Genomic DNA, 13,701 nt, shown 5'->3' with positions numbered 1-13,701 from the left:
TCTATTTTGTTGATTTCTGCCCTCAGTTTGATTATTTCCAGTATTCTACTCCTCCTATGTGAGTCTGCTTATTTTTGTTCCAGAGCTTTCTGGTGGGCTGTTAAGTCTCCAATGTGTGCTTTCTCCATTTTCTTCAAGTGGGCACTTAGTGCTATGAACTTTCATCATGTCCCATAGGTTTGAGTATGTGAGTCTTTATTTTCATTGAATTCAAGAAAGACGTTAATTTCTTTATTTCTTCCTTGATCCAGGTGTGGTTCATTAGTTGACTGTCCAGTTTCCATGAGTTTGTAGACTTTCTGGGGGTTGCACTGATGTTGAATTCTAACTTTAATCCACGGTGATCCGATAAGACACATGTGGTTACTAATATTTTTTTCTAACTGTGGAAGTTTGCTTTGTTACCGAGTATGTGGCCAATTTTCGAGAAGGTCCATGAGCTCCAGAGAAGAAAGTATATTCTTTCTTATTTGGGTGTAATGTTTTATAGATGTCTCTTAAGTACATTTGATTCATTACCTCCATTAATCCTCTTATTTCTCTGTTAGGTTTCTGTCTGATTGACCTGTCCATTGGTGAGAGAGGAGTGTTGAAGTCTCCTACTATGAGTGTGTGTGGTTTGATGACTGTCTTGAATTTCAGTAATGTTTATTTTACATAAGTGAGTGTGTTTATATTAGGGGTATAGATATTCAGGATTGAGACTTCATCCTGATGAATTGTTCCTGTTATGATTATAAAATGTCCCCCTCCATCTCTTCTGATTGATTTAAGTTTGAAGTCAACTTTGATAGAAATTAGTATGGCCACACCTGCTTGTTTCTTAGGTCCATTTGCTTGATAAGCCTTTTCCCAGCCCATTTAATCTGAGTAGATGTCTATCTTTGTGTTTGAGGTGTGTTTCTTGTATACATCAGAATGTTGGATCCTGTTTTTGTATCCAATCTCTTAGCCTGTGTCTTTTTATAAGTGAGTTGAGTCCATTGACATTAAGTGATATTAATGACCAGTGATTGTTAACTCCAGTCATTTTTTTCTCTTTTGGTATTAGTGTTTGTGTGTTTTCCTTCTTTGAGTTGTGCTGGTGAAGGGTCATTAGATGTCTGAGTTATTGTGGGCATTGTTGGACTCCTTGGTTTGTGATTTTCCTTCTATTACTTTCTGTAAGCCTGGATTTGTGGCTATGTATTGTTAAATTTGTTTTTATCCTGGAAAATTTTGTTTTCTCCATTTATAGTAAACGAAAGCTTGGCTGGGTATAGTAGTCTGGGCTTGCATCCATGGTCTCTTAGTTTCTGTAGTACATCTATCCAGGACCTTCTGGCTTTCATGGTTTCCATAGAGAAGTTCTGTGTAATCCTGATAGGTTTACCTTTATAAGTAACTTGACCTTTTTCCTTTGCAGCTCTTAATATTCTTTCTTTATTCTGCATGTTTTGTGTTTTGATTATTATATGGAGAGGAGATTTTTTTTGATCCAGTCTATTTGGTGTTCTGTATGCTTCTTGAACCTTCATAAGAATATCTTTATTTAGGTGGGAAAGTTTTCTTCTATAATTTCATTAAATATATTTTCTGGACCGTTGAGCTGTACTTCTCCTTCTTCTACCCCTATTATTCTTAGGTTCGGTCTTTTTATTGTGTCCCAGATTTCCTGAATGGCTTGTGATGATAATGTGTTGGATTTGCTATTTTCTTTGATCAGTGTGTTTATTTTCTGTATGGTATCTTCAGTGTCTGAGATTCTTTCTTATATCTCTTGTATTCTGTTGGTAATACTTGACCTTGTAGTTCCTGTTTATTTACTAAGATTTCCCATCTCCAGCCTTCCCTCAGTTTGTGTTTTCTTCATTACCTATACTTCATTCTTCAAGTCTTGAACCGTTTCCCTTTCCTGTTTGATTGCTATTTCTTGTTTCTCTTGGTTTTCTTGGGTATCTTTGAGAGATTTATTCATTTCCTCTACCTTTTTATTTGTCATTTCCATTTCTTCATGGCAGTTTTTCACCTCCTGTATAAGGTCCTCTATTTTTTTCATATAGTTTAGTTTAAAGTCGACTTTTTCTATTTCTTCTTGAGTAGGGTGTTCAATTCTTCTTGTTTCAGGATCCCTGGATTCTAGTGATATTATGTTGCCTTTCTGGTTGTTGGAGGAATTCTTGCATTGGTGCCTGCCCATCTCTTCCTTCAAATGGAGCCAGGAGAGTCCTGGTGTCTTGGTCCAGTATTTTCTGTGACTGACTCTCTCGGTTGATATCCTCAGTGTAGAAGCAGGAACTGTTCCTGTCCAGATGGAACTCCTCAGCACCGAAACAGGGACACCTGGTAGCCCAATGACCCACAGACAAAAGGTTGAACGTGGGGGGCTGGGTGGGGTCAAATAGAACACAGGAGACCCTGTAGCACAAGCTGAAGGTGTCCGCGCTCCCCTGTGAGGGACCTTGAGGCATGCCTGGTAGGCAGGCACTCACCACTCTTCCTCATCAAATTTTGATTGAATTTATGACAAACTCCATGAAATAGAACCTGTAGAAGACATCGCTGAAGTGGAAAATTACCTGGGATTAGATAGGTCATATTAAATCTTCTATCATTATTTTTCAGAAAAAGGAATACTGAAATAAAATGACTTCTAAAGAACTATTCCCATAGATTTCTGCCCTACTCTACCCCACACATATCATAGAAAATTCTTGAACTAGATGGTAATTAACACAGAGGCCCAAAAACTGGACAATCTGTAGAATATGAGAGACATTGAAATACTCAGTCCTTAATGGAATATCCTCAACAGATTTCCCCGTTCAAGGCTTAGGGTTTGTACAGTAGAAGAGAGGGAAAGATTGTAGGAGTCAGAGTTAGTGGATGACTCTTAGGAAACAGTGTCCTGGAGAAAAAAGACAGATACCACATGAGAACTGAAGGAGACTTTGAAAGGACAAACAAGACCCATACCCATTCAAACCAGACCATATGCCAGTATTATTAACTGTGTAGCAGACACAAAAAAAAATCTCCACTAACCAAGAAGATATTTGCAATTGATACTTACTGGACAAAGAAGATCAGAGCTGCCACCGTGCGTCCCTGCATGTGTGCGCATTATCTCAGCTGGTCCGCCCGAGACCCCCTGAGCGCAAACCCTAGTCCCGCACAAGGCCCCATTTCCACTCCGACAAGATGAAAGAAACCATCATGAACCAGGAAAAACTGGCCAACCTGCAGGCACAAGTGCATATTGGTGGGAAAGGAACTGCTCGCAGATAGAAGATGGTGGTTCACAGAACAGCCACAGCAGATGATAAAAAACTGCAGTTCTCCTTAAAGAAGTTCTCTGGTATTGAAGAGGTGAACGTGTTCACAAACCAAGGAACAGTGATCCATTTTAACAACGCTAAAGTTCAGGCTTCTCTGGTAGCAAACACCTTCACCATTACAGGCACACTGAGACAAAGCAACTGACAGAAATGCTTCCCAGCATTCTAAACCAGCTTGGGGCAGACAGTCTGAGTAGTTCAAGGAGACTGGCTGAAGCTCTGCCCAAACAATCTGTGGATGGAGAAGCACCCCTTGCTACTGGAGAGGATGATGATGATGATGATGATGATGATGAAGTCCCAGATCTGGTGGAGAATTTTGATGAGGCTTCTAAGAATGAGGCAAACTGAACGGAGGCGACTTCTGAAGAACTGACACTTGCAGAAGTTACAGGAGCTGCTATTTTACATCATGGCTGCTTTTAAAAGGTCTTTTGTTTATGGATCTGATCAAATCTAGATCGCTAATATTTTTAAGCCCAAGCCCCTTGGACACTGCAGCTCTTTTCAGTTTTTGCTTAAACACAATTCATTCTTTGCAGCGAATTAAGCTGAAGAAGCCTGGGAATAAAGTTTGGAAAAGGGTTAACAAAATTCTTTGCCTAGAAAAAAATAAAAAGAAAATCACTTTTATTGATTGGAATATTACTGGGAATACTCAACACATTCCAGTGTAGGCTTCATAACTAGCAGTAGCTGGCCAATGCAAACCTTATGCCATGTGTTCATTTTGTATTTTCGTCTTTCTTGTATTAAGATTTTTTTTCAGAGAGATAGAGAGAGCAAAGACTGAACAAGTGGGCAGGGAGAGCTGTGGGAAACAAGGGAGTAGAAAACGTTGTTGAAGGGAGAAATCATGATAAATTTATTTTATGAGAATTTTTTCAAATTAAACCTAGATTTATTTATACCTTTAATAGATTAATTATATCTCTAAAGGTTTGTACATATGAGAGGGACATTAGCCACCCTGGCCCTTTAAGACTATATGTCTTGACTCTGGTTCTTTGCTCATAATGTGACATTCATCTCTGGTAGCTACGGAAACAAGAATTTTTAAAGTCACTCTCATACTGGGCAGTCACTAGCATTTGGCCCTCATAGAAGGGAAGAGAGGCAAGTATTTTATGTTTTCTACATGGTTTCTGTTAAAAGCTTTCAATTTCAGGAGACATAGAAGGTCAAAGAAGTCAATGACCTAAGATTCAACTCTTTGTTGCTATCATGTCTATGTCAGTAAATCCTACTGAATGTAAGTACTGGGAATCCCTGTGTAGCTGTGAAGGCTCTGTAGCCTGTATTGAGCTTTATACATTTGTAGTTTCCTGAAACTGAGTATGTGAATTAGACTTTCTGTGGTTTTTTCTGTTTATTTAATGGGGTAATGATTGCGTGAATCTCATTGGAGGGTCAGGACTATCAGATGGGCTAATATCCCTGAAGAGTATAAATGAGGCTTCAACTAAGCAAAGCAGAGGAAGGGGTTGGTTTGTGTGAACCAGGGGTTGATGGTGAGACACCATTCTGAGCTGAAATATCTGCCTAACAGAACTTCTTTTACTGAAGGTGATTCAACTCTTGTGCGACTACCTGTCTGTTCAACATTTCCTGCTATTTGGAAGATACTTATGATCGCGCCATTCCTCAAATGGATCTCTTCCTCCTGGATAAACAAAGGTAAAAGCCTAAGATGAGCTTCATGGAGGGTTTCAAATTGGATCTTTATGAAGCATAAGCACCTCCTCCATGGGTTTCAGACATGGGCAAAACTAAATCTTGCCATGCTAGCTCATTTGTCTTGCACAACAGAATTTTCCACCCTGATTCTGGTTGTGCTTCAAAACTCACTGATTCTGACATCAAAAGGCTCAGATCTGCCTTAACAAGGAAGAGGGCATGGGTAGGGTGTTACTCAATTCATACTAGATTTTAAAGTCACCTTGCTGATATGACTTCCCAATTTAGTAGAGCTACTGCCTTCACCCTGTTAGGAAGTACATTCCACAGAGAATGTGGAATAGTGGGAACCTGGTAGAGAAATTTTTGTGGCAAGGAGGTACAGTTTGTAGTGCACTCAAACCTTCTGCATTGGAGGTGGCAATGTTATCATGTACATGCCTGAACTTTATTTATGCTCAAGAACACAGTGACATCCTTCAGGGCATAGTTATTCATGAACATTAACCCCACATCCATTAACCCTACTTATGAACCAATAAGTGATCTAAATAAGTTGGTGCATACAGTAAATGTATAGTATTAATTTGGTGCTGGAGAAGATAGTTTCTCACACAAGACAGTTGGGATACTTCATATTCAGCAATGAAATGAAGGTAATTTTCTAATGTGTATGTTTGAGTAAGTCATGGGAAATGATTGAAATATTCATGAGGGCTCATGTTTCACATACAGATTTTAATTTTGGTCACATAATAATAATTCAGGTTTTCCAATATGTTTTCCGATAACACATACACTAGCATACACATGTAGAAATATAGCAGACAATATAGGTGAATTAAATTTGTGTAAATTCACTACCATAATTTATAGATATTTGTGCATTCTTCTGCTTATACCTCTCATTTAAGCTATTTATCTTATTTATGTATTGTAAATACTGCTTAATTAAACATCATTTAACATGTGTTGTAAATTATTGAGTATTAATTCCAAGCATTAACATGTTTAGTTAACAAATTTGCACATTTCAGCATTTGATAGATATAGTGAAATTGCTAATCAAAACCTCATATAGAGGGAACTTTGGCCATAGGTATATTACTTAAATACAACTTTTTGTGACAGCAAGGACCAGGTATGAGAACTTATTGCTCTGTAAACCATAACTCATTTTGTTTTCCACTGTCCCTTGTGTTCCTGACTTGACTATATACCTGTTCAATTTCATCTTTAGACATGCCAATGTGAAGGAGTGCCTCTTCAAGTTCAGTGGCCTCCTCTGCAGCCTATCGGCCTTGGTGTTTGAGATTGTCATCGCAAGCAGCCAATCCTGGCGCCTCTGGGAATTCAATGACAAGCTTGTGCAATTCGTGTCTTTTGGACTTTGGGAAGCTTGCTACCCTCAAGAATTTAATGTTTCAGGCACTGTAACCAAGATTCTGGTGCACACCCCTATCAATTCCACATGGACCATTTCACCTGAATTTGAGTACGCAAGGACCCTGATAATGTGGGCTGTTTCGATGAAGCCCGTAGTTCTGATTTTCACTGCAATCGCCATTAATATTGGCTGCATGAAAGACCCATTTATTGAGATGCAGATATTTTGCTACAAGGTTGCTGCCTTAGTTTTGTGTGTTAGCAGCATCTTCACATTTGTTTCTGTGAGCTGGAACCACTTTGTAGATCATTATGGCCAAACCACTCTTGAATTTCCACCTGACTTTCCGGTTAAAAAAGAAGCCTTAATAAGCAAACACTATACTGTTGTGTTCCCAATAGGAGTACTGATTGCCACCATGTCACTCTTTGGTGCTATCTTTTTTCTCTTTGAGATAAACTCTTTGAAACTAAAGAATCAGGTGAAGGCCAAGTGTGCTTCCGTAGTGGCCAATCAAAAGATATGAAGTGAGAACTACATTTGCAACATCTGTCAGAAGATTCCTAGAAGAAAGTTCCTATTCATATAAAAACTCTTGTAGCTCTCTACTCATTCTAAATAAAGCATCAACTTTATTTTCTTGGTCTGTCTAAATGACTTCCTCCTCTGTCTAACCTGTCTCTTTCTTTGGGTATTTTCGTATCCTAATCTCTGAAGGCCATGATCATGCGTTCAGATATTTCCGACAGGCAGTAGCAAAGATATATATCATAGGATAAATATCAAGTGAAAGAAGGTTTGTAAGGAAGCTGACACATAAACAGAGAAATAAACACAATTCTGTCTGGAGACACTCTGAAACTCAGATCTCCTGAAGGCAGAGCTGGACTTCATCGTGTTAGCTCTGCAGATAGTGTGTTCCCTTGTCATGTAGTAGGAAGACTATGCTGTACACTGGACAGTCATGCATATCTTTCTGTTTGTGAGTTTCACAAATTGCCGAGCATTCCCTGTGTGCTCTGATCGAAAATATGGTGTAAAGATCAGAGGGCTGCTTGTCCGAGTTGTTTTTCTTGTTTTTACCTTCAGAAACACTGGGTTCAAACCCACATTAAGCTTGGTGGCAAGCTTACATAGCCACTGGGCAATCTCACTAACTTCAAATACACCCCCACTTCACCTAAGGATATCCCATGCTTGGCATCCATAGAATGTAGACCATTTTATAAAGTAAAAGAAATTTGCTTGCAAATGGGTAGAACCAGAAAAGGTCATCCCGAGTGAGGTAACCCAGACGCAGAAAGACAATTATTGTATGGACTCACTTATAAGTGAATATTAGCTGTAAGGTAACCATGATGCAATCACAGGCCCAGAGCGGATAACCATGCTACAATCATAGGCTCAGAGAGAAGCTAATTAACAAGGGGTCACAATGGGGCTTGAGAATCTCACTGTGAAAGGGTAATAGAATAGACATCACTTTTGGATGGGAGAGGGGTCTAGATGGGGGCAAGGAATGGGAACAGGATGGATCAGGTGAGGGGAAAATGGAGAGAGAGTACTGAGAGAGACAACTGGCTTCTGGGACATCTCTGGGATGAGATATAAACCTAGGAAAATGGAAATTCCCAGCAATCTAACCCATTCCTCTCCATCATGCCTTGAACTCCATCCACTCTTCCTCCTCTGTTTCTCTTCAGAAAAGGGTGGGCCTCCCATGGATTTCAGTCAATCACGGAATATCAAGTTGCAGTGAGACTAGGCATCTCCTGTTTTATTTAGGTTGGATGAGGTAATCTGATAGGCAGAAAGGGTCCCCAAAGTAGGCAACAGCATCAGAGATAGCCCCTGCTGCCATTGTTAGGAGTCCCACAAGAAGACCAATCTACATGGCTGTAACACACACACACACATACACACACACACACACACATACACACACATATATACGAACACAGGAGGCCTAGGGTTTCTGATTTTCCTTGTTAGATTTACATGATTTTATTCACCAGGGCAATGTCTAACCACAAAGACCTATTTTCTGCATCTTTGCTACTATATGGATTCCCTGCATAATCCCATTAAACCCAGGCCTACCAGAATAATCTGCAATCCTCAAGTCCTGACTGTGGATGAGTATATTATACATTGGAATTCCCTGTTGCTTTTGACCATATCTTACTCTTCTTTTTAATCCTTTTTTTTGCATAATAGTTCAGGTTTAATAATTAAAGCAATAGTCAAATAACAACATATGTCAAATGATCAGAAGAGGTTAAGCAGCTTGTACCACAGAAACAGTATGTTATGTTCTGTGGACTTAAGGACCTATTGCTTCAAAAGCAACAGGAAGAACGTGTTTATAACAGAAGTTGAAAATAAATGATAAATATGAGTATAGGAATATAATAGGTGGAAATATTCTACACATGAAAAAGACAAAATATTCAGAAAATGATTAACTAGGCATGTTTATTTATTTATTTATTTATTATTTATTAAAGATTTCTGTCTCCTCCCCGCCACAGCCTCCCATTTCCCTCCCCCTCCCCCAATCAACTCCTTCTCTCTTATCAGCCCAAAGAGCAGTCAGGGTTCCCTGCCCTGTGGGGAGTCCAAGGACATCCCACCTCCTTCCAGGTCTAGTAAGGTGAGCATCCAAACAGCCTAGGCTCCCACAAAGCAAGTACGTGCAGTAGGATCAAAACCCAGTGCCATTGTTCTTGACTTCTCAGCAGTCCTCATTGTCTGCTATGTTCAGCGAGTCCGTTTTTATCCCAGGCTTTTTCAGACCCAGTCCAGCTGGCCTTGGTGAGTTCCCGATAGAACATCCCCATTGCCTCAGTGTGTGGGTGCACCCCTCGCAGTCCTGAGTTCCTTGCTCGTGCTCTCTCTCCTTCTGCTCCTGATTTGGACCTTGGGATTTCAGTCCGGTGCTCCCGTGTGGGTCTCTGTCTCTGTCTCCTTTCATCGCCTGATGAAGGTTAATATTCCTGAGGATGCCTATGTGTTTGTCTTTGGGTTCACCTTCTTATTTAGCTTCTCTAGGATCACGAATTACGGGCTCAATGTCCTTTATTTATGGCTAAAACCAATTATCAGTGAGTACATCAGGAGACTGCTTCCTACGTATAACCCCAGCAGCATAGACATTAATGGCATCATTGAATAAATGGGACCTCCTGAGACTAGGAGGCTTCTGTAAAGCAAAGGACACTGTCACTAAGACAAAAAGGCAACCCACTGACTGGGAGAAGATCTTCACCAACCCCGCAACAGACAAAGGTCTGATCTCCAAAATATATAAAGAACTCAAGAAACTGGACTGTAAAAGGCTAATCAACCCAATTATAAAATGGGGCACTGAGCTGAACAGAGAATTCTCAAAAGAAGAAGTTCAAATGGCCAAAAGACACTTAAGGTCATGCTCAACTTCCTTTGCGATCAGGGAAATGCAAATCAAGACAACTTTAAGATACCATCTTATACCTGTCAGAATGGCTAAAATCAAAACCACCAATGACAGCCTTTGCTGGAGAGGTTGTGGAGTAAGGGGTACACTCATCCATTGCTGGTGGGAATGCAAACTTGTGCGACCACTTTGGAAAGCAGTGTGGCAGTTTCTCAGGAAATTCGGGATCAACCTACCCCTGGACCCAGCAATACCACTCTTGGGAATATACCCAAGAGATGCCCTATCATACAACAAAAGTATATGCTCAACTATGTTCATAGCAGCATTGTTTGTAATAGCCAGAAAATGGAAACAACCTAGATGCCCTTCAATGGAAAATGAAGACTGTATGGAATATATACGTATTAGAGTACTACTCAGCAGTAAAAAACAATGACTTCGTGAATCTTCTGTTTAATGCTAAAGCTCTTAATAGTAGTTCTCATCATATAGTTTCTATACCAGCTTTCCCTGATGGATCCATAAGACATAAACTCATGTTCTTGTCCTCTTCGTAGTCCCAAGTCCTATCTGTGGGAACACAGATTAAGCACTAATTTCCATGATGATTTTCCCCATAACCTCTTCTGCTCTGTGCCATTTACATACTCCTTGGCTTTGCTCTGGTAACACAAGTTCATTCACTGGCTCTCTCTGCCATGTACCATAAGAACAGATCTTGCTCCAGTGCCTGGATATGATACCTACTTTTCGAGGCACACATTGCTTAGCCATTTTCCTACTGCAAAAACCTCAGCTGTCAGTTATCCCCATGTCCCCAGTCCTACTTGTGATCACACAATTATATAATTGCTTTGCCTGGAGCACGGAGGCCTAATCTCTTGGCGCCAGGAGAGACAGCATTGGGGTGAGTTTCTGGCCCCGCGGCGCCAGCCTGGGAAGGGGAGCTCAGAGGTTCCTGGGCCGCCTATCCTTCTTGGGCTCTCTGCCGGGCCTCCACTCCCTGCATGCCGCCTCTTTCTTCCTAGCCCACCCAGCTCCCATAAAGAACCCTCCCCACTTTGGCCCCACTGTCCTCTTTCGGCACATAATATCAACCAGCCCAGCCTGTCTGGGCACTGGGTCCGAATCCTCGGGGCACCCAAGTGGGCGGGAGTCCCTTTGTTTCTATTGCCTGCCTGCACCAAGCAGGGTAGGCACTTTGTTTGCAACCTGCCCACCAGCACGGAGGCCTGATCTCTCGGCACCAGGAGAGACAGTGTTGGGGTGAGTTTCTGGCCCCGCGGCGCCAGCCTGGGAAGGGGAGCTCAGAGGTTCCTTGGCCCCCTATCCTTCTTGGGCTCTCTGCAGGGCCTCCACTCCCTGCATACAGCCTCTTTCTTCCTAGCCCACCCAGCTCCCATCCAGAACCCTCCCCACTTCGGCCCCTCCGCCCTCTTTAGGCACATAACATCACCCAGCCCAGACTGTCTGGGCACTGGGTCTGAATCCTCGGGGCACCCAGGCGGGCGGGAGTCCCTTTGTTTCTATTGCCTGCCTGCACCAAGCAGGGTAGGCACTTTCTTTGCGACCTGCCCAACCAGCACGGAGACCTGATCTCTTGGCACCAGGAGAGCCAACGTTGGGGAGAGCCAGCGTTGGGTAGGTAAGGAGACCTGATCCAGTAAAAGAAGATCCATAAGGGAGCATTTGGAAGAAGAGATGGGCAGATGCCAAGGCAAGAATTCGCCCAACAAGCTGAAAAGCAACATGAAGCCACCAGAAACCATAGACCTCACAACGGGAGGACATGAACACCTTAATCAAGAAGAAGTAGAAAAGATTGACTTCATGAAAGTGATTGATGCCCTTAAAAAACATGTAAAAAACGCCCTTATAGAAATGGATGAGAAATATAACTGAAAATTTGAAGAATTGAATAAATCAGTGAATGATACCCTAGAAAACCAAGGAAAAACAATCAAACAGATAATGGAAACAGTTCAAGACTTGAAAACTGAAATGGAGGCAAAGAAGAAAACACAAACAGAGGGCCGACTGGACATGGAAAATTTAAGTAAAGAAACAGAGTCTACAGAAACAAGCATAACCAACAGAATACAAGACTTAGAAGAAAGAATCTCAGATTCTGAAGATACCATAGAGAAAATAAACACACTGATCAAAGAAAACAGCAAGTCCAACAAACTGTCATCACAAAATATTCAGGAAATGTGGAACACAATAAAAATACTAAACCTAAGAATAATAGGAGTAGAAGAAGGAGAAGAAGTGCAGCTCAATGGTCCAGAAAATATATTTAATAAAATTATAGAAGAAAACTTTCCCAACCTAAAGAAAGATATACCTATGAAGGTTCAAGAAGCATACAGAACACCGAATAGGCTGGATCAAAAAAAAAAAATCCCCTTGCCTTATAATTATCAAAACACAAAGCATACAGAATAAGGAAAGAATATTAAGAGCTGCAAAGGAAAAAGGCCAAATTACTTATAAAGTTAAACCTATCAGACTTACACCTGACTTCTCCATGGAAACCATGAAAGCAGAAGGTCCTGGATAGATGTACTGCAGAAACTGAGAGACCATGGATGCAAGCCCAGACTACTATACCCAGCCAAGCTTTCGTTCACTATAAATGGAGAAAATAATTTTTTTCAGGATAAAAACAAATTTAAACAATACGTAGCCACAAATCCAGCCTTACAGAAAGTAATAGAAGGAAAATTACTAACCAAGGAGTCCAACAATGGTCACAATAACTCAGACATCTAATGACCCTTCACCAGAACAACTCAAAGAAGGGAAACACACAAACTCTACGGCTAAAAAAGTGACCGGAGTTAACAACCACTGGTCATTAATATCACTTAATGTCAATGGACTCAACTCACCTATAAAAAGGCACAGGCTAAGAGATTCAATAAGAAAACAGGATCCAACATTCTGCTGTTTACAAGAAACACACCTCAACCACAAAGACAGGCACCTACTCAGAGTAAAGGGCTGGGAAAAGGCTTATCAAGCAAATGGACCTAAGAAACAAGCGGGTGTGGCCATACTAATCTCTAACAAAGTTGACTTCATACTTAAATCAATCAGAAGAGACGGAGAGGGGCATTTTATACTCATAACAGAAACAGTTCATCTTGATGAAGTCTCAAACCTGAATATCTATGTCCCTAATATAAAAGCACCCACGTACGTAAAAGAAACATTGCTAAAACTCAAGGCAGCGATCAAACTGCACACACTAATAGTAGGAGACTTCAACACTCCTCTCTCACCAATGGACAGGTCAATCAGACAGAAACCTAACAGAGAAATAAGAGAATTAATGGAGGTAATGAATCAAATGGACTTAACAGACATCTATAGAACATTCCACCCAAATAGGAAAGAATATACCTTCTTCTCTGCAGCTCATGGAACCTTCTCGAAAATTGACCACATAGTCGGTAACAAAGCAAACATCCACAGTTACAAAAAAAAATTATTAACCACCTGTGTCTTATCAGATCACCATGGATTAAAGTTAGAATTTAACAACAATGCTACCCCCAGAAAGCCTACAAATTCATGGAAACTGAACAGTCAACTACTGAACCATACCTGGATTAAGAAAGAAATAAAGAAAGAAGCTAAAGTCTTCCTGGAATTCAATGAAAATAAAGAAACAACATACTCAAACTTATGGGACACTATGAAAGCAGTCCTAAGGGGAAAGTTCATAGCACTAAGTGCCCACTTAAGGAAAACAGAGAAAACACACATTGGAGACTTGACAGCCCACCTGAAAGCTCTAGAAAAAAAAAGGAAGCAGCCTCCCTAGGAGGAGTAGAAGACTGGAAATAACCAAACTGAGGGCTGAAATCAACAAAATAGAAACACAGAAAACAATA

General features: G+C 40.8%; 1 protein-coding gene and 1 pseudogene across 1 annotated transcript; both read left to right on the top strand.

The window, feature by feature from the left end:
- Nucleotides 1–3,180: 3,180 nt before the first annotated feature.
- Nucleotides 3,181–3,668, top strand: LOC121443055 (annotated as a pseudogene).
- Nucleotides 3,669–4,965: 1,297 nt separating this feature from the next.
- Nucleotides 4,966–6,907, top strand: LOC121443076. The gene is made up of 2 exons (XM_041644758.1): nucleotides 4,966–4,994; nucleotides 6,235–6,907. Exons 1-2 carry the CDS (start codon nucleotides 4,966–4,968, stop codon nucleotides 6,905–6,907), a joined length of 702 nt encoding a protein of 233 aa, XP_041500692.1.
- The last annotated feature ends 6,794 nt before the right edge of the window (nucleotides 6,908–13,701 follow it).

Source organism: Microtus oregoni, unplaced genomic scaffold (genome assembly GCF_018167655.1).
Source record: "Microtus oregoni isolate MIOR12 unplaced genomic scaffold, Mior012 000099F_ref0000060, whole genome shotgun sequence".
Lineage (NCBI taxonomy): Eukaryota > Metazoa > Chordata > Mammalia > Rodentia > Cricetidae > Microtus > Microtus oregoni.
This window is presented reverse-complemented; position numbering and strand designations above follow the sequence as displayed.